Source organism: Macrobrachium rosenbergii, chromosome 37, assembly GCF_040412425.1.
Source record: "Macrobrachium rosenbergii isolate ZJJX-2024 chromosome 37, ASM4041242v1, whole genome shotgun sequence".
Classification (NCBI taxonomy): domain Eukaryota; kingdom Metazoa; phylum Arthropoda; class Malacostraca; order Decapoda; family Palaemonidae; genus Macrobrachium; species Macrobrachium rosenbergii.
Window position 1 is genome coordinate 39,338,904 of NC_089777.1, and position 22,627 is coordinate 39,361,530.

Genomic DNA, 22,627 nt, shown 5'->3' on the forward strand with positions numbered 1-22,627 from the left:
ATACCTCACAAAATTATCAGTCTCCCGTTTCTTTCGTTCTGTCCCAGACTGGAATTCAGCCCCACCCACACCCACACCCAAACACTCGCGTTTTTCTGTTTACGGCTACTATAACAACCTCTCTTCTCAGACCTCGGTTCTCACGTCCTCATGAGAGAAATCCCAGTTCATCCTGTCTTTAATTTTTGTTCATGTCTTGCTTTTTATGTGCTTATTTCCTCATTTCTCGAAAGGAAGGGTGTGGGTGGACGAAGCTTCATCTCCGATACTGTTGGGGTCTGCTTATAAAAAAAAAAAGAAGTCTAGAAGTATGTTGTTTATTACAAAAGCTAAAACAGATAATTTTCTATGAATTTGGCAGCAATATTATTCATCATTTCATTTTATTTTCTACCGATATGAGGTCACAAAACCAAAGTTCTCATCTCCTACTGTGTCGAATAAAAAAAAAAAACTAAGAAAAACTAAATTATCTTCCATTTTCGACATTAGCTTTTCTTTACCCTAGTGAAGAATTCAGAGCTAAGGAACACTCCTCTAGTGCCCACCAAGCCATCTACGTGGCCACAGAAGCTATCAGCGCACAACAGTGAAAGAGAAATAAAATAAAGCCAAGTGGAAGCAAAACATACATAAAGTACGAACGGTTATGAAACGCTGAATGGTAGAAATACAAGACCAGAATATACTCGGGTGGTTTGGTCACGTAGTAAAATGAGTAAATATAAACTGATACAAAGTGTAAACAAGTAAAGAATGTGCCAAAGTTTTTACGGCACAAACGAGTTTTCTGTACAGCCGTTACAACGTATAATCAAGGCCACCGAAAATAGATCTATCTTTCGGTGGTCTCGGTATAATGCTATATGAGCCGCGGCCCATGAAACTTTAACCACGGCTCGGTGGTGGCCTATCCTATATCACTGCCAGAAGCACGATTATGGCTAACTTTAACCTTAAATGAAATAAAAACTACTGAGGCTAGAGGGTTGCAATTTGGTATGTTTGATGATTGGAGGGTGGATGATCAATATACCAATTTGCAGCCCTCTAGCCTAAGTAGTAAAAATGAGTAAAAAAAACTGATACAAAGTGTAAGCAAATAAAGAATGTGCCAAACTTTTTACGGCGCAAACGAGTTTTCTGTACAGCCGTTACAGCGTATACTCAAGGCCATCGAAAATAGATCTATCTTTTGGTGGTCTCGGTATAATGCTTTATGAGCCGCGGCCCATGAAACTTTAACCACGGCCCGGTGGTGGCCTATCATATATCATTGCCAGAAGCACGATTATGACTAACTTTAACCTTAAATGAAATAAAAACTACTGAGGCTAGAAGGCTGCAATTTGGTATGTTTGATGATTGGAGGGTGGATGATCACTATACCAGTTTGCAGCCCTCTAGCCTAAGTAGTTTTTAACAAGGTCTGAGGGCGGAGAGAAAAAGTGCGGACGGACAGACAAAGCATGCACAATAGTTTTCTGCTACGGAAAACTAAAATTGTTAGACAGTAAGGCCCTTGACTCTAGAAACCGTTCGAACAGTCAGTGCTGATGAGGCTTCCGTGGAGGTATGTGAAAGTACTTTAAGAATTCGAAATTATTTTGAACAAAACATTGCATGTGTCATACAAGATGAAGGCGGAGTCTTCATTTAAATAATCAACTATCAAGGAAAGTACGTTTTTTTTAACCTAAGTATACATGTGCGTATATTGTTGAGAGAACGAAAGGGATTCCGAAAAGTGGAAGAAGCCTCAGTGACCAGAATCCATGATGGAAAACAGCCAGCGTAGTTTGTTGATTAAATTTTAGAGACGTTATCAAGTCTCAGCTTCAGGGCTGTGAAATGATACAAAATATTTCGTATCTTCCGTCCTCATTCAACAAATATGTGAACAAACTTTTGAATGATAAGATTTTAGCCACGTCAATCTGTACCTAATATACCCAAACTATCAATAAATGCCTCTATTCCCTTATTCATTTTAGTAAAATTAAACTACAACTACCGAAGGTATTTTAGAACACGTTTCCCGCACTGAATATTAAACAAATATATAAAGATCCTAACAATCATGGTTTATTGTTCTCTCATAAAGATAAGATTCCTACTTTGAAGAGATCTTTGGTGGTCTATTGTTTTAACTGATAGAAATGAAAAACTGGGAAATATGTAGGAACCACCAAAAGACTCCTCAAAGCAACGATTGAGTCTCATCTTGGAGTTTTTCAAGAGACCATTGCAAGAAGTGTAAAACTTCATTTTCATGTAAGGATTTTAATATTGTTGTCCAGGTACCCAGTGACTATTTTCTCTCTCTCCATTCTGGAATCATTAACTATTAAGCAGCTTTAAAAAGTCAGATCACTTCTACAGTTTGTTTGGTATATTGCGTAAGACGAGGGCCCCTTTCCACAGAAGAGGATGTCACTCAATTCTTTTGGTCTTCAGAGTTAGGTATTAGTTTTCTACTCGAAAAGTTTTCTTTTCATTTTTATTTTTTTTCTTACTAATTTTGTGTTTTTTTTTTTTTAGAATTTTAACTTTTGTAAACATTTACCGCACACCGCTTTTACTTAGTCTGTTTTTAATTTGCATATTTTGTACCATTTTAGAGTTGTGCAATGAGAACTGATAGTGTATGGAAAATTTGGCTTTTTTTCATAATATCACGGCGTTCCAGATGCCCCATCCTTCCAGTTGATTATATATATATATATATATATATATATATATATATATATATATATATATATATATATATATATATATATATATATATATATATATATATATATATATGTGTGTGTATAATGTGTTTCTGTGTGAAAGTGTATATGAATTTTTAAAGCAGAAGGTGTATACGCCGTAAGAATGTTTAAAAAAATCCACACACTCCGAAATGAACTGACAATATTTATGTAATCTGTTAGATCGTGCAGGCATAGTTACTCACTTTGAAGGAAAAGAAATTTTAGAGACTTTTTTCGGTCATTTATTATATTTATGACAGAAAAGACAATTTATGAGGATCACAAAGGTCACGAAAAGCTCTCTACATTTTGGACACGATTAGGAAAAGCGCGCCAACACTTCAACGACGAGTTTAACAAAACACTTTGAAAGAATAAATTTCTTATAACTCGTTGAAGAAAGGCTCTGCGCCACTTATGTACAAACGTCTTCTTCGACAAGCCACTGCTGGCTGGCTTTCACACCTCCATTAGTCTGTGGATCTTTCCCTTAATGAAGGCGGTAAGAAACTGCGTGTTTTGGACTGTTCTCCACACGGAGGAGTGTGGTGTCACTGGGAGTAGCTGCTCCTGATACGGTATGGGCAGCTATGGACGGGACATGCACATGAGCGGGAGGGGCATAAGCATGGGCATGGGCATGGGCATATGGGATATAGGTATTAGTAGCATGGGTATATGGAGTAAGAGCATGGTGAGCGCCATAGATGGTTGGGTAGCCGTAGGACAAAGGGGCAGAGAATCCATAGGAGAAACGACGTGGGGAGTACACACCCAGAGCATGGGCTGCCAAAACAGAGCGTTTCTTGCGATCTGGCGCAGCTGCGGCGGCAGCAGCTGCCTCGTTGTAAGCTGCCTCATGAGCAGCCTTTGCGGCGGCGACTTCTGGAGTATCTTGCACAGGTTCAGGAAGCACAGCAGGAACAGCCAAAGGAGCAGCCACTGGGGCATCAGGGCCAACGGGCAGGTTAGTGCCAGACACACGGAAACCAAGGGCATCGGCAACATAATGCTGGGTCTGGACCTTCCCCTCAGAGTCGATGTAGTTGTAGGATCCCCTGACGACTCCAAATGCATCACGGGTCTCAGAGCGGGCAGAGGGACCACCAGCATACCCGAAAGTGTACTGGCCGAGCTCATCCTGGGCATGATATTGGGACTGAACAGGTGCGTAAGGAACGGTATTGTATGTCACGGGGGCTGCATGGCTGTAGGTTAAAGGTGCATGTGCAACAGGCACAGACGCAGGGTAAACGCCTGTATACCCATGGGACACAAGGCCATGGTATGTGTTTGGATAGGCACCGTAGGCTTTGCTGTATCCTACATGGGCACTGGCGAAGGCAGCTGCGGCTGCGATTGTAAGTAATGTCTGAAAAAGATAAATAAAAACTAACTGAAACATGAACCTTGTCGGTACCCATATTTTGTCAAATAATTATTACACTGATCATGGAGTATTTGTAACACCCAGCAAGGCCGAACTAATCCCAAATACTCGCTCTGATCTTACCAGAGCATTCATGGTGATCCAGCAAGAGAGGAAGCCGTGTCTGTTTCCAACGGCAATTGGGAGGCCTTATATACATGTTCCCCCACAACAAGGACTAATGGGCGTGGGCGTGGGCGTTGAAGAAGGGAAATTCTCTCAGAGTCCTTACTTGGGCTGGAGGGAATAACATTTCCAATTTGCGGTTTTCTTGTGACTTCTGACATTTTGTGTACAGCGTTACAAACGGGAGCAATTAGTGACCATTTTTCATGCCGATGCGGAGCATTGCTGGAGCTATTGAGCAAGAATATGGAAGGTGGGGAAATAAGGACAGGAATTAGCATTATGAATATAAGAGTAGGGAATATGCATGGTATATAAGAATAAGAAATACCTTTAAAAAGACAATTATAATGCATAACTGAGGAAAAGAGAAATGGGAGTTTGCATTTTGAAAATAAGACTAAGAAATACGCAGGGGATATAAGAATGGAAAGCACGATCATGAAAATTATTCAGGAGAAATTAAACTTGCGGCTGTACCATTCCAAAAGAATGATACAATTCTGTCATATTTAATATTACACGTCAATGGTTAATACAATTTTTAAGTCAATAACGAATACAGTCACACAAACATTCAATTTTAAACATGAAGAAGTATAAAACATTCCTGGAAGTCTGTCAGATGTCAAAGACCACTTGAATTACAGATTTTCTGTAGATATAAAAATTCGTGCAACTTGAATATTTTTTACTTATTCGCTATTTTATGCCAAGAAAATGAAACTACTCTTAATCAACATTCAAGAAAATGGACTTTGAAGTAATATGACTGCATTCTTTGAATGTATAAATGACAATATACGACGTGACGAAAAACAAAAAATCACGAGAACTGCGAAGACAGAAGCTCAGTTTGCGTTTAACGAGAAGAGCTCAAGGTCTCTTATCACATAGTAATATACTTTATTGATTTCGGAAGCTATAACCGATCATTTGGGTGAGGTCCGATGAAGGCTTTGGCTAAATACGGGAGTGTATGTCTCTAAAGTGTATATCGCTTTTATGATGACATCCGGAACTCGGGCAGTGGTTCAAATTACTGCTACAAAGCGATCTTCTCAGGTCGTTAATAGGATGGTCACGGTAGGTAGATGGAGCAGCAGTGCGTGGTGTAAAAGAGGCTGTTCATTCAAAGGCCCACATCCCCGGCAGCAACTTCTTCCGAGGGTTTTTTTTTTTAAATTAATAATCTCTTTGTTTCTCTACCAAAATCCATGACCTTCACATGTTTTTATATACTTTTTTTGTGACTTCATTTTACAACCCACAACATATGTTAAGTATTCGAGAAAAAATCATTAAAATGAGTTTTGTCAGTCCAACACTGTCAGGCTATCTAAATGTTAAATTTCCATGGAGTTGCAATTTATTAGGTAAGATCTAAACTACTGATTAGGAACAAATCCTTATGACCAGTAACAAATCCCTGTCCAATCCTCAGTGGTTTAGTTAACTATTTACCTATGATAATACTAATAACAATAGTCCACCATACACCTTTTTCCCTTTTCTCCTTTGAAGGGGGTTTCCCAGCAAGACTTTAGGGATGAGACTGATACCCAAACACCCTTTCTTTTTGACCATCAGCAGATGTTACTCATCTGCAGCAGAGCGGCAGGAGGGTGGTAAGCCGGGATAAATCCCCGGACCTAGCAAACGTGAGGTAAAATCTGGGCCACTCAGGAGTGGCGCTAACTTTGGCTGATTGACAATTTTCTAAGATTGCGCAACTATGTAATATCAAATAACCTTCTATCTGACTCTTGCTGTTAGAAGAAATAGAAAATTTAACCTTTAAATCTTTCTTTTTTTTCGTTGAATTTCGAATGAATGATTAAACAAGTAAAAAATGACCCGAAGTTTCTTCGGCGCAATAGAGTTTACTGTACAGCGTATAATGCTGTATGAAACTCTCAATCGCAATATAGGGGCATGTAGTAAACTACGATACGATAGTCTACCATTAATTAGAGTGAATCACTCTAATCAGTAAGTAAAGGAACAGATTTAAATAACTGGCAAATGACAAGATAAGATTAATATTAATACCAGCAATACTGAAAATCATGAAAGAGTTACAAAGAAAAAAAAAACAGTTTTTAATGAATATGGCATCAGTGCCCTTTACTTTTAGAACACCAGCATTAAAGAACCAATCAAATATTGAATTAATAAATGTAAATTTACCGGACGCACAGGATGCAAAAACAAAAAATATTTACAAAAACACTGAGAAAATTGGTAGCGGGAATATCAGAGGACAACATTTTGTTGAAAGGCGTGTTAGTTGTATATGATTCTCTCTCTCTCTCTCTCTCTCTTTGCCAAAATTTAGAGCATAAAAGAAATTTGTTTCTCTGTCTTTCAACCTGAGAGCATAAAAGTAATTTCTTTCTCTATCTCTCAACCTATGGCCTAAATACGATATCTTGGTGGCACTGTTCACGTATGTGTGACAAAAATGTGAGGTGACATTAACCTCCCTTTTCCCCGCCTAGTTTAGGTCCTAGAACTTATGTCATATTTATCTGATTCTCTCTCTCTCTCTCTCTCTCTCTCTCTCTCTCTCACACACACACATTCCAGGAATAAAATAATCTTCAAAAATATTCCTAAACCAGAGAAATTACAATGGAGAATTAGAATTGTGCCTAAACTCATGGTTATATTCAATATGATCTTAATATGAATAAAAAAATGAGATTAAGTTCATAATTCTTAGTTTATATTATCTTCAACCGGGCTGGATTTTTTTTCCTTGAAGACTGTTTCACTAAGATAACCTAAAACTTCTCCGTGTTTCTCTATCTCTCTCTCTCTCTCTCTCTGTCTTTATTAGGAATCTGTTTCTTTCTGACTTGTTTCTTCCTCCCACTTACACTAGCTACCAGGACTGGCTGATTTCAAATGACCAACGCAACTGTAACGCCAACTGATTAACGTTCAAGAGTAGCTCTTGAGCTAGGATTTTTTATTTATTTATTTTTTTTTTTAATTTAGTGGCGTTCTTCCACATTTTCTGTCATTGTACCCAACTTCGGTCACAGTTTCCTTCCGGGTAAAAATTAACATAGCAGGGGGTCAACATATCCCACCTGAAAATTAACAGCAAATTCTGGTATATTCAACGCCTGGTCAGCCTGTTTAAGATAAATTATGTTGAGTATGAGAATGGTCCCACGTCCTTGAAAGGCGCACTACTCACCACAACCTGCCCCTCATGAATCATATCCGTGTGTATCAGGTTTCTCTGCTTTAGTAGCAATGACTTCAAAGTCAAGCAACCATCCAAAAGTCGATGACGTCATAAGGGTAGCGTTGCCATTAAACAGCTCGAGTAAAAAAACTGGTTGATTCAACAGAGTTTACACTAAACTCTCCCGATGTTTTTGCTTCTTGCTTCATCTTCTTTGGCTTATCATTACTAAGGGTGTTTCCATTTTCTTGGTTTTCTACGTCTTTATGCCGATATGCATTTATTTGTATGAGGGCGTGGAAGGAGGAGGATAAATGGAGCAATACATCAGGTATCTGGTGCGTGAAATAATGTCAAAATGCGGCCCCAGAGCCAACGGAATGAATGAAGTGAATACCGTTCATAATACACGATCTTACAACTGTCGTGTAGCTCGACATCATGGACCTGAGTTTATGGAAAATAAATCAATCAATCGTGTTCGATTCACCTTTCTTTTAAAGATTAGCATGCTCTTACGCCCCCATGCACGCCACAATGCCCAGATAAAAGAAGAGGGTTTATTGTGAAGTTAACTGTTTTCTTTGTGAAGTTAAGCGCTTTCTTTTTAAAATACATTTTTCACTGACTTAGCACAACACCCGAGTGCTCCGGTGAAAGGGCAATGGACCACAGCAAAGCCCGATAACCCTATGCTTGAGTGCGTCAAATATCCGTGCGGTAGTGAAAAGCGATTTTTTTTTTTTAACAAAGTAAATGATTTTGTTATCTTCTGGTAAGATTTCCTTTTTTCTTAGTATTTCAACTTTTTCTTAAATCAAAATGAAAGACAGCTTCAACCTTATCTTACAAGAGTTAGACAATTTATTTCGATGATAGAAATTAATTTCTCGCTATAAATCAAAATGAAAGAACCAGGTTCTTAGTCAGTTAAGTCTATTCTTTTAACATTAATTATAAGCTTAACATTATTATACTTGTTCCTGAAACTGAAATAAAAACATGTCTCACTGTATAGTTCTCAATGTGAAATAATGAAAATAAAACTACGAAGAAGGCTGAATTTAACATCTATTCCTTTAGTATACACATATATTACATTAGAAAATTCATCAGTACAAAGGGATTACACAAAACATGAATAGCTCTCTACATTATATACAAGAAAATGGAAAGCGTCAACACCGACACTTGGTTATAGGTCTAGCAACGTCAGCTCCGACGTTCTTAAACCTAGTAAAACAGATGAAGGTGCTCTACGCCAACAGCTCCAAAAACGCTAGCTAGACCTAATAAGGCCTCTTGCGCTTACTTGATAGAGGGGACAGTTAAGCCCATACTAGAAGCTTCCTTTAGTCCACACGGTAAGAAACAGCATGGCCTGGGTTGTTCACCACACGTAGAAGGGTGGCGTCCTTAGTGGTAAGTGCATGAGGGTATGCAGGGTATGCATGGGCTCCATGAACGTAAGGACCATAAGAATGGTAAGTTCCATAAGCTGGGTAGCCGTAGGACAAGGGAGCAGAGAATCCATAAGAGAAGCGACGTGGGGAGTACACACCCAGAGCATGGGCTGCCAAAACAGAGCGTTTCTTGCGATCAGGGGCAGCTACAGCAGCAGCAGCTGCCTCGTTGTAGGCTGCCTCATGAGCAGCTTTTGCAGCGGCGACTTCTGGGGTATCCTGCACAGGTTCAGGAAGCACGACAGGGACAGCCAAAGGTGCAGCTACTGGGGCATCAGGGCTCACAGGCAGGTTAGTGCCAGACACACGGAAACCAAGGGCATCAGCTACGTAGTGCTGGGTCTGCACTTTCCCTTCAGAGTCAACGTAATTGTATGATCCCCTGACGACACCAAATGCATCACGGGTCTCGGAGCGGGCAGAGGGACCTCCGGCATATCCGAAAGAGTACTGGCCAAGCTCATCCTGGGCATGATACTGGGACTGGATTGGTGCATAAGGGATGGTGTTGTAACCTGCGTGAGCCACATGGTTATAAGCCAAAGGTGTGTGAACTGCAGACCCATAGGTTGCAACGGGATGAGCACCTGTGTAACCATGATGTGCAATGCCCGAGTATACCCCTGGGTATCCACCATAGACACCTGGATATCCCAGACTGCAACTGCCGTAAGCAGCAACGGCTGCGAGTGCAAATAATGTCTGAAAAATTTAAAACCATTGTTAACATTTCTGGAAAACTAATAAGAGATCTAGGCAACTGTACAGCTAACGAAATATACTACCTAATACTGCAGATTTCAAAAGATCTTTATCGAAATCATCGTGTCTACAACAGAATCACAGCTCTGAGGATATGAGCATATATTCAGACAGATTATCTTATCTATTTGTCCGTGTTAAATCTACACTAAAGAGGACACAAAATGTCTTGAAACAGTCAATGAATATGCATTCGTATCCCTATAAGTGTGGTTTTATTATAACATGTTCTTAAAAAACAAAGAAGTTCACAATTAAACACAGTATAGCACAAGCTCACTGTATCGTTCAGAATATGTTAAAAGTAAATCATTTGTTCAATTAGCACTCAGTTTCACTTTAGCTTTTGTCAGAGCTACAGACTATTTTCAACAGTTCACAATGCCATTCACAATCTTCCTGAAGGTAGATTTGGTTAATAATCTTTGCCAAAGTTACAGACTATTTGCAAAAACTCGCAGGTGCCCTTCACCAGGACTTACCAGAGCATTCATGGTGATCCAGCAAGAGGAAGAAGCCGTCTTGGAGTGGATGGTCACTGAGGCGTCTTTTATAGTTTGGTTCCTCCGTCGCAAGGACTCAAGGGCGTGGACGCGCCCGAGGGGAAAATCCTCCTGATGCCTCGCAGACATGACTTGGGTTTTCCCATATAGTTTTTAATTGCTGAGAAATTTTGTTACCGGGAAATGACACTCCTAACGTGAATGGAAAACGGCCCCCGACGTGGAGAAAGGCGTTGATGTGGTATGAAAGGGAAGGTTGAGGGCAAGACCGATAAGGAAAGCAATGTAATATGTCTGCAAGTTGTAACCATTCAGTTCCTGACCGTGCAATAACCTTACCAAGTTTTTGACGATCAGAAAGTACAGTAGCATTTTAATAAAACAGTTGAATAATTTTCCTTGACATCATTGTAAGAAAGCCTTATAAAGGTTTTTCGGTTTCAACTTAAATTTTCGTTTTTTTTATTTTCATATACATTTGCTCACTGGTTTATTTTATGGCCGGTAATACCGATTGTTTTTGCTGAAAAAAAAAAAAAAAACAGGCCCACGTACATTTTGGGCCGTGATTTCCCACTTACAAAATGATAAAGTAGTATTTGTAATTACAAACTGACTGAAGCAAGCAGTTCCTATTTTGGGGAAATTTTATGTTACTAAGGACTACCTTCTTTGAACATTGCAATCAGCATTTGGTGACATTTCTTTTGGCAAACTTAACACAAACTATTATGCAGTCACTAGAACTCGATAAAACAACGAACTTGTAATTATGATTTCTCTAACAATTTACCGAAACCTCTTGAATTTTTGAAATTCCTAAAACTTTAAGTTGTGGCAAAACTGAAACGTTTGAAGAGCGTATACTGCAAGTATTGTTTAGCCCTCGTGCTGGATGTTTTCTGAAAGCCTTGAGACCAAGTTCTCTGATTTAAGATAAAAAGAATTTGTTAAACAAAAAATTAACTACGAAGAACTTTTGTGTTGCAAAGAAAGTTTTTATTCAGTTTTTTCAAGAATTGTAATTAACATCGTTTGACAAGGAACCTGAAGAAGCGGCTGAATGCCAAATGCTTTATGAAGCATAAGCCTTAGCGAGAGAGAGAGAGAGAGAGAGAGAGAGAGAGAGAGAGAGAGAGAGAGAGAGAGAGAGAGAGAAAGCTGAAAAGGATCGAAGGAGAACATTCCCCTCTATCAAGAATTTTAAAGTGGACAATGTTAGGAAAGTTTACCTCCTTCTGACAATCAAAACTAGATCATGAACTAGCTTGACATGATAACACACGCAAAACAGGATCGTATGAGATGCTGAATGTTGCTAGTGCCATTTGGATCTGACGACTTGCGACTGAGATGAGCCATGAGAAAGGACGATGAAAGTCTCCAAGGAGAAAGATCTTTTATTACTGTCTAATAAGGCCTGTAGAGGCAGGCTGAAATTGAATGTTTCAATAACATGGCAAAAATACCAATGTAGTATTACCTTAATTCGAGAAAGTACACCAGTGCACTGCATCTGACAGGCTTTACATGCACACTCACAGACAATATATATATATATATATATATATATATATATATATATATATATATATATATATATATATATATATACCTAAATCGGATACACAAAGTAGAATTCTATGGAGAATAAAGACCAGAGCAGCCGACCCCATTGGAGGAGGAAATTAAGGTCGTACGAGGAAAAGAAATTATATATATATAAATATATATACAGTATGTATGTGTATATATAGATATATATTTTATATATACACAATATATATATATATATATATATATATATATATATATATATATAAAAAGTACGTATGTATATGTGTGTGCGTGTCTGTGAATGTTGGCATACTCAGATACATAATTATTCAAATGTAAATTATAAAAATCGGACCAACATATCCGTCGCTGCGCTGATTTTCATTAAACAGTCACATAACAGCATCTAACAAATATGCATACATACATACATACATACATACATACATACATACATACATACATACATATATATATGTATGTATGTATGCGTATGAATCAGACAATTACCTGTTAAATAATAATAATAATAATAATAATAATAATAATAATAATAATAATAATAATTATTATTATTATTATTATTATTATTATTATTATTATTATTATTATTATTATTATTATTATTATATTATTATTATTATACTGAACGAACCGAAAAAACATTATCTTGTATAGCAAGCTTAGACAGAACTGATTGCTCGTTAATGAAAAAGATAGAAAAAACAGTATCAATAGGTAAAAATATATAGGTATATATATATATATACATACACTGTATATATGTATACATAGATGTATATATACAAATATATACATACATAAATGTATATATATATATATATATATATATATATATATATATATATATATATATATCTTTATGAAATCACCTGAAAAATAAAATGTATGATAAGCAATACATATCAATTAAAAAGGGGAGTTGCATGTACTTGATAAGAAGTAGCTACAAGGTGGAAATAATAACCAACAAATAAATAAATTAACTACTCAATCAAACTTGTTTTTAACTGGCTGGAAATGAAATAGATTAAGTTATAAAAAAGAAATATGGAATTAGTAACAGGATATACTTACAGTATGTGTTACTTAAGGGATAGAGAAAACATTAGGGTAAACAATAGTGCCAAATTTTAAACATGAAAAAAAAATTGGATTGGTAAATGTTAATTTGTCAAACGGATTTATCAAATTCGGGTCGGAATTTTACAAGAGGAAATAAATTTAACTGTCAAGGAAAAAAAAAAAAAGTCCGCAAAAACCGACCACCGCCTAAATTGTCAGTGCATTGCCTAGTTCCTTAACGACAATGAATTATAGCTTAAGGACCCAGCCCTTTGGGAAAGAATGGACACATACACCTTCTGCGGTCGTCAGTAATTGCACATTCTCGGTTGAGACACACCTGTCTAATTGCCATAGGTATCCTTAACAGGTGAACAATAGTAATTGCTCTATTATCTGCAGTTCTAGCGTTTTGACTGAAACTTGAATAAGGTTTTTTTTTGTTTGAGAGCTCAAGCCAACGATGCACTCAGCCACCAGCCCTCTTAGAAAAGGGCGGTGGAGGGATGTGAGTTTCACTGCAAAGGAAGCTTCGGCAATTTGCAGTACATCACGTTTAGAGGACTTCAAACAATTTATCACTGTCATCTTACATGACCTTCCTTTCATTCTCTTCGGTAACAAAATATTCTAGAATAGTGAAACGTCCTGGAAAAGGTCATGGGAGTCGAGGAAAACAAAAATATGAAGAGAATTCCAATGCTCAGCAGTAGAGGGAGTGACGCAGTCACTGAGCCAAGTCACCTGAGAGCGAGGACTTCTTTTTTCTTTGTTACCGCAGACGAGACCAAGACGGTCATCATTTTTCATCAATTAGCTTAGCAAAAGCGTTGCGCCACATTTCAAGACGATCATTCGGCTCACTCAGGTGATTTATTCCCGTATGATGGGTGAAAATTTCGGCTACGTAGAGTTAAAGAAGCTGGACAACTAGGTCGAAGTGACGTACAGGATCAGCTGAAAAGCAAACGAGGGAGAAGCAATGCAGCTGGGAATCAGATGGACGCTACATAGGACCTTTCCTACGATCTATAGTGCGGCGTTCAAGGAGTGCTGTTGCATTAACCCACTATTAGTAGGATCTCTGTTGGTGGGCCGAGTACAGAGGTCCAAGCCAGGTCTCATATTTTCTCTAACACCATACTACACTTACCTTCCGTTGACCAAGGGCAGAAATCTAGTATCAGTCTTAAGCATCCAACCAACCTCCTGTCAGGGGACAGTTTCAGCAAAACAGCCAAATATTACTTGGATACCCTTTTCTTGTGGGAGTAGATTTACCCGTTTAACATGTAAACTGTTGCAATTTTGTAAAAATAGGAAAAATATTTTAACCTTATATACGGTATATATAAAATATTTTTAAAAATTTGTCTGTGCATCACAATTATCACTTTTATTAAAAATTAATATTACTAAGCAAACTTTTTTGCTTACCCCCCTTTTCTACTCACACAATTTTCAAGGTATACTTTCTCTTCTTTACGGGAGGGCGAAAAGTTTAAGTATACCTTAGTTTAACCAGACCACTGAGCTGATTAACAGCTCTGCTACGGCTGCCCCAAAGGAATAGACTTATTTTACGTGGCTAAGAACCAATTGGTTACCTAGCAACGCGACCTACAGCTTATTGTGGAATCCGAACCACATTATACCGAGAAATGAATTTCTATCACCAGAAATAAATTCCTCTAATTCTTCATTGGCCGGCCCGAGAATCGAGCGCAGGCCCAGCAAAGTGCTAGCCGAGAACGATATCGACCCGTGCAGAGAGAGAGAGAGAGAGAGAGAGAGAGAGAGAGAGAGAGAGAGAACTGATGAATAAATTTCAATTTAAGGCAATGGTAAGGCCTTCCCCATAGGATGGTGGCTGTTTAACAGCACCATTTAAGAAAAAAAAAAAAGATAGATGATAAACCATAAAGAATTAGAACGTAACTCAATCTATAAGCTAAAATCTATTGAGGTTTTAACAACGATCCAAGATAGACAAATAACAGAAAAAAGTTAGAAAGTTCCCCAATGTAAATAAAAATAAATTAAGACGTTTCATTGTTCTACAACATTTTGTTACCGAATCGAATGAATGGAAGGTCATGTAAAGATACTGTAAAAACTGACAGTTCTTAAAACGTTATGTACTGCATATCGTCAATGTCATTCCCACTTGGTCTTTTGTACCCGTGTCACCAGTTCGGTGGTGTCGACTTTATTAAGTTATAAGAGTTGTATGACAGTTACGCTAATTTCTCTCCTCCAAGTAACGTGTATTACTAGGAAACAGTTAGCTGTATAAAAAAACCATCTTCAGTGATAGGTGTTTATTGCCCTTCTTCTTTTATAACGCGCGCTGGGTTAGATATAAAAGAGCCTTATGAATAATACTGAGGTAGCTGAAATCATCCTAGAGGCTTGGTTCCGAGGATGAGCCATAGAGATAAACAAACGCCATAGAGGTAAACAAACGCAGTTATCACAGAACTCAGCTCCCAAACAAAACTCATGGATTCACTGTCCATCTCTCAATAGCTCATCAATGGCTTTCGGGAAAAAATCCTCGAAACCAGGCCTCTAGGTTGATTTCCGCTATCTCAGGATCATTCATAAAGATCTTTTATATCTAACCCAGCATTCATCAAGCAAACGAAGATGTATAAACATTTATCAGGGAAGATATTTTACATCAAGCTTACCATTTTCTGGTAACGCACGTTATTCGAAGAGAAATGAGCGTAACCGTCAAACAATTGTTATAACATTAAATAAGTAAAATTCGCCAAACTGATGACACGGGTACAAAAGACCAAGGGGGAATGACATTGGCAATTTGCAGTACGTTCATTTTACGGAAACCTTGCACAACCTTCCATTCATTCGTTTCGATAACAGAATATTCTGGAACATTGAAACGTCTTAATTTATTTTTCTCTTTTTTTCGACAACTTTCTAACCTTTTTTTTTTTATTATTTATCTATAACACTGTTTTTACACCTCAATTGGATTCCACTAATATAATAAGTCACGTTTTAATTTTGTATTTTTATAATTTATTTTTTAATTCATCCTACATGATACGGTCAAACAGCCATCTTACCCTTGCAATTTAATCGGTCTCTCTCTCTCCGCAAAACTAACTTTTTGTGACATTTACTTAATTATAGACTTTTCTCTCTAATCTCATCCGTTTAAGAACCAACACTGCATAACAATTCCTGTTGCCACATCTCGGAGTATTAAGATAGTAATGGCCCATCGCGGTTGGTTGAGTCAGAGTCCAGTGGCCAACTCCAGGCCTCCTAATACCAAATAAACCAATCAACCGACTGAGAAAACGGCTGGCTTGTGTCGTCAATCGTAGCGTTTTGCTGCTGCTCGATCCTTTCTTTGTTCCTCTCTTTTTTTTTTTTTTTGGACCTATTGAATGATCTTTAGCATTCGACTTTTCTTAATTCGTTACAAAACTCATGGTTTGTGTATCTGTGAAGGATAAATATTTGAATCCCTGTTTCTAATTGAAGATGTTATAGCGTAACTTTAAAAAAAATAAATTTCCAGAAAATCCAAAACTTTGTTCAAGACCGCTTGTTTCCCAACTTTCACTGGCGACGCCCTCCCTCGTCTGTGCCCATGCCCGGTGGACACTTCGTGGGATTGCTTAAGGAAATGGTTTTCGAAGTCAGGTTTTTTCGCTGCCTTTCGGAGGTAGCAAATCGTTGCCTTTGAAAAGGAAGGATTGTTCATTTGAAAAGGATTATGTGAAAGTCCAAGTAGAGAGCCCGAAGCTGCGAAGGTACCACAAACATTGAGACAGACCGAATTTGTAAAATGATTTTCGATTTTTCTTTTTTTACATTTTCATTCGGTTGGTAACAGTAAATTTTTTCCTTGTTGAACTAATCGAAACTAATTGATTTTATATCTACACTTTTATTACTGAGTATGAATAAAGGAATCTGTTTTATACTGTTCCTTCCATTAATTGCACCTTTGAAGTTTAGCATCTCTCTTTCTCTCTCTCTCTATACAGTATATATATATATATATATATATATATATATATATATATATATATATATATATATATATATATATATATATATATATATATATAATATATATAAATTCGTATATATATAAATATATATACGTATATATATATATATTTTTATATATAAATATATTATATGTACAATTATATATATATATATATATATATATATATATATATATATATATATATATATATATATATATATATATATATTGTCAGTTTGTTGTCTTTTTACATTTATATTAGTATGATTTAGTAAGGACGTTGTTTATTCTCCTCACCAGCCTGCTATTTGAAACAAGCAGTTACATTTTTCTTTTCTCTTTTCGAGTGTCGGCGCCTTAGCACGCCCCACTCGGGGAGTTTTACGTCTGGTCTTGAAAAGGACGGACTAGGATCTGCTCCTGAACCATGTTGTGAGGCTGTTGATGACCTGCTGCTGCTATTGCACTCTGCTGCCTTGGTGCATTGATAGTTTAGATTACCTGTCCTGCTGGAGTGCAGCAGGCCCTACTGTTTAAAGTAAGGGAGATTTTATTAGCACAATTTGGCACCACCACTGCTTGTTTGGGCCTTACGTGAGCCCTAGCTATGCGAAATAGTCCTTAGCTGCGATGGTGCAAGAGTTGCTTAACGTCTTGAGGAGATCACAGCATTATAATCAAGTCCTTTTTGGTTTAAGATAAGTTAGCCTGTACATTGATAGGTTATTCTGCTCTTTTCGTTCCTCTCTTACTTTCTGGGGCCCTCCTTTTTTGGGTATAAGTGTTTTGCCGGCTATCTTAGTAGTGTGAGTGTATTTTGATTTTGTTAGGTGTTCATATAAGTTATGTATTTTACGAGGTCCAGGTGTTACTTCAGTCTTTGATTTATGTTTTAAATATTATGTGGTTTTTGTTAACGTTTGTTTGTGCCCCCTTGAATCCTCTTGCGCACATTAAATTACTGGCACGATTCCACCCACTGTGGACTTCGTTGCTGCATGGTGAATATTGGTGTTTAAAAATTGAAAGTTTATTGCGTAGTGGAGACTTATTCATTACAATATATATATATATATATATATATATATATATATATATATATATATATATATATATATATATATATATATATATGTATATAATATGCGTGTGTGAGTGTGCGTATGTGTGTATATATATCCAGTATATATATTATGTACACCATTTCAGTGTATATATGTAAATATGTATAGACACATATATATACACAATATATATATATATATATATATATATATATATATATATATATATATATATATATATATATATATATATATATATATATATCACTAACTTCATCAATCAGTTACCTGGCGTATGCCTTGGTACAAAATGAGTAATATATAACTCCAAAACTTACAGATTATTTCCATATTTTTTCATCATTGTGATCTAGTTAATAATAGATTAATCAACCTTAGCTTACCCACACTAAATTTTGCCTTTCGAGTCTCACTGTGACCCATTACCATTCATATTAAATCCCGAGGCTGCTGCAAAATTTTAGGTATTGATTTTGGGATGAACTTACTTGGCCCATGCGCTTGCCCAAATGATGGTTACATGGGCTATGTAAATCAATGGCTTCTGGCATTTGTCGGTGGTTACCCATTCGCTTACTGACCGAACACAATTTGCTTGATTTTAGAGAACAAAAGACAAGGGGGATGAAAGAGTAACTGGATACAGTTGAAATTTTCCTTTTCTTCGATTTCCTATTTTCATAAAATGATAACACCATTACTTACTGCCCTAGGATATTCACATGGTAGACATACATGCACACACAAACACGCACACACACAAACACATGTAATGATTACTAAAAATGTTGCTGCAACACCTAGGTTATTGACGCCGATAAATCTGTGTGTATGCGGTCTCATGTAAATGTGTATTTTGAGTATATGTACCTTTTTCATTGTGTGCTTATGGAACACTTGCAAGTATCCGTAACCATTAGCGCATACATTGGTAAACTAAGTGAATAAGCGAAGGAAAGAGGTTTAACCCTTTGATTTCGGTTGTAACGTATACGACGCATTTAATAAACTGGCCCGGAACACTGTTGTGTCGTATACGAGCACCGGTAATTTCCTTTTATGTGAAGGACTGATGATTGAAATACTGGCCTCTTTTTCTTGATATGGTAACAGTCTGTCAGTTGCCATACAGTGAATTCATATAAATTCACGTGTTTCCATAAAATTCATTAGTCTTCATCAAGATGTCACAGGAGGACGGGTCAAGGGTACGACATCCTCGAGTTGACCGCCGGCAGATCGAGAGAAGAGCTCTCGACGAGGATAACTATTTTATAGACCTTCTCGACTCATTTTCTGGATATGAAAATGAATCGGATTTAGAAGGAAATGAAATGGATAATTATGGTCCTGGTACAAGAGACAGTGATGAAATATCAACCGACAGTGAAAATGACGAAAATCTGCCACCTACAAATGAAAGCCAAGGTGTCAAAAGAAGGCGGAGACAGCGAAGTGACCCAGGTGATGAGTGGGAGTGGGCTGCCAGCAATTTCCAGCCCAGAGATTTCATATTTGACAGCAGTGGCAGTGGCATTACGTCGAAATGTAATGTGAATGAAAATTCAAAGGAAGTAGACTATTTTTTTGAATTTTTCGACAACGAATTTATGGGGCTGATTGCTGAAGAGACAAACCGTTATCAGAGATTCCTTGTTGATACGCTAGGAGATGCAGTGCCAAAGTATTTGCGAAAATTTGCTCAGGTTACTGTGGAGGAAATGATACGGTTCCTTTGTGTGATTATGATCATGTCGCATATAAGTAAACATCGCATCGTAGAAGGCTGATGGCAAGGGACAGATTTCTTCAAATTCTACGGGTTCTACATTTCGTTGATAATTCACAGGAAACAAGCCCAGATAATAAACTAAAAAAATTAAACCCGTGCTCGACAGTGTGCGTAGAAAATTCAGGAAAAATTTCAACCTTTCCAGGATTTATGCATAGATGAAAGTTTAATGTTATGGAAGGGAAGGCTAAGTTTCAAGCAGTACATTCCAGATAAAAGAAGTCGATTTGGAGTGAAAATATTTGAACTTTGTGATGCCAAAACGGATTATATTGTCGATTTTATAATCTATACTGGAAAAGATACAGAGATATTGGTAGATGAGGATCTAGGGGTATCTGGTTTTGTGGTAAAACATTTATGGCCTCGCATCTCGGAAAACATCACATCCTGTATTTCGATAATTGGTATTGCAGCCCAAAACTGCTCAAGTATTTGGGCGACAACGAAACAGGAGCATGTGGAACAGTCCGGAAAAATAGGAAATTTATGCCTAAATTTCCTGATGTGAACAAATCTGAGATTTCGTCTCAAAACTGCAATGGAATATTAGGTTTAAAATGGCAGGATAACAGGACAGTGTATATGTTATCTTCAGTACATGAAAATATAATGGTAGACTGTGAAAAAGGTGTCGACCAGGGAATTTGTGCAAAAACCTGCATGCGTTGTTGACTATAATAAGAAAATGCGGATTGTGGACAAGAACGACATGCTTATTAGTTCTGTGAAGTGTATCCGTAAAACCACGAGATGGTACATAAAACTATTTTTCCGTCTGCTTGATATGATACTAGTAAACTGTCATCACTTGCATGGATTTGTTACTGGCAAGAAAGGGTCATATTTACAGTTTTCTAAGTCAGTCGTTCTGCAGTTGATTGAAAGGTACCCTCCAGCACCTAACAAGATAATTACCCGCACCGTAATAACGCAGCCAAGGCGGCTAACAGAAAGACACTTTCCTGATCCAGTTCCCTCAACAGAAAAACAACTGCGACCTAGACTAAGATGTCGTGTGTGCTCGCATACATCCCGTAGGCCCAAGAAAGGCCAGCAGACATATTTCATGTGTAAAGACTGCAATGTAGGACTATGTGTCGCTCCTTGTTTCAGAGAATACCACACACTTCTGAATTACTAGAATTCTGCCGTAAAAGTTTTGTCAAGATTATTATGTTCAGCTTATTAAATATTCAGATTCATAACCATTTGTTATTCACATTGTTTGATTTCATTCAACTTATGTCATAAAAGCTTCTTCCAATCATATTGAGTCTTATGTGTTTATACATTTTCTGATTTTGTTTTTATCTACAGCAAAAGATTTTTGTAAAAATAAATGTTGAAATTCATCCGTATTATAATTTTCTTCATCAAATTATGGCTTTAGTCTTTAGTGAGAGAGAGAGAGAGAGAGAGAGAGAGAGAGAGAGAGAGAGAGAGAGAGAGAGAGAGAGAAAGAGAGAGAGAGAGAGTAAATTACTATTTTGCGTTTAATGTTCCTTTTCTGTCCTTTGAAGACTGGATATCATAAAATATAAAATGAGTCGGATGTAATGTAAATCTGATAATCATGGTATTGATGATTTATGATATATGAGAATAATAATAACAATATAATAACCGTTACCATGAGATTAATGAATATAGACAATGTTGTTGTTGTTATTATTATTATTATTATTATTATTATTATTATTATTATTATTATTATTATTATTATTATTATTCAGAAGATGAACACTATCCATATGAAACAAGCCCACAGGGGTAACTAACTTGAAATTGTGTTCATTCGAGTGAAATAACAGAAGGTAGTAGGAAATACAGAAAGAGGAGATCAGTTATTAGAAAACAGATGTACTAACAATAAATAAATAAAAATGTAAACAAAGTATTAAATACAAGATGTATTGCATAAGGGTAGTAATGCATTACATTCACTTGAACTTTTGAAGTTCCGTTTGCAACACATCCTCAGTAAAGAGGCTGTTCCACAGTCGTAAGGCGTGAGGAATAAAGGTCCCCTGGAACTGAAAAGTTCGAAGGCGAGGTACATTTACTGCACATTGATGCTGCTGTTCAGCGAATCTGGTTGCTCTCTCTCAGCAGCAACAGGGGATCAGGGATCAACTGAGAATGTGGAAGATATGTCAAAATACAACTTATGAAAAAGTGACAAACAAGAGACCATCCGTCTATAGTCCAAGGCATAGCTGCCAAAGAAACCTTCCACCTCGAACCACTCTAAAAGATATAAATCTCTGGCAGAAGCAGACATCTCCCGGAGAACAGTATCCTAGTAAAGGAAGGACAAATTACCTAAAAATGTTGCACTGATTTAATCACTCATATAAGTATATGAGGACTTAAGAACAATACCCAACTTTCATGCGGCATTTGCTGACATTTTTCATTAGATGTTTCTCAAAAATAAGATGTAAGTAAACAGGTACCACTAGAATAATTGAAGGAAAAGAAAAATATCTGTAGAAAATTATAACAGAATAAAATGATCTACAAAACCCTACAACTTCCCCTGAATATTGGTTCAAAAACAATTGAACAAATTCCAAAATGTTAGTGATTAAATATATATATATATATATATATATATATATATATATAATATATATAATATATATATATATATATATATATATATATATATATATATATATATATATATATATATATATATATATATATATATATATATATATATATATATATATATATATATATATATATATATATATATATATATATATATATATATATATATATATATATATATATATATATATATATATATATATATATATAT

At 36.7% G+C, this 22,627-nt stretch overlaps 2 protein-coding genes across 2 annotated transcripts; both read right to left on the reverse strand.

The window, feature by feature from the left end:
- Positions 1 to 2,987: 2,987 nt before the first annotated feature.
- Positions 2,988 to 4,299, reverse strand: LOC136825151 (cuticle protein 19.8-like). Its single transcript, XM_067081182.1, has 2 exons — positions 4,273 to 4,299; positions 2,988 to 4,131 (listed from the first exon to the last, which is right to left on the reverse strand). Exons 1-2 carry the CDS (start codon positions 4,282 to 4,284, stop codon positions 3,250 to 3,252), a joined length of 894 nt encoding a protein of 297 aa, XP_066937283.1. The 5' UTR covers positions 4,285 to 4,299; the 3' UTR covers positions 2,988 to 3,249.
- A 4,282-nt stretch (positions 4,300 to 8,581) lies between these two features.
- Positions 8,582 to 10,256, reverse strand: LOC136825152 (cuticle protein 21-like). The gene is made up of 2 exons (XM_067081183.1): positions 10,221 to 10,256; positions 8,582 to 9,678 (listed from the first exon to the last, which is right to left on the reverse strand). The coding sequence occupies exons 1-2, from the start codon at positions 10,230 to 10,232 to the stop codon at positions 8,866 to 8,868; spliced, it is 825 nt and encodes a 274-aa protein (XP_066937284.1). The 5' UTR covers positions 10,233 to 10,256; the 3' UTR covers positions 8,582 to 8,865.
- Positions 10,257 to 22,627: the final 12,371 nt, after the last annotated feature.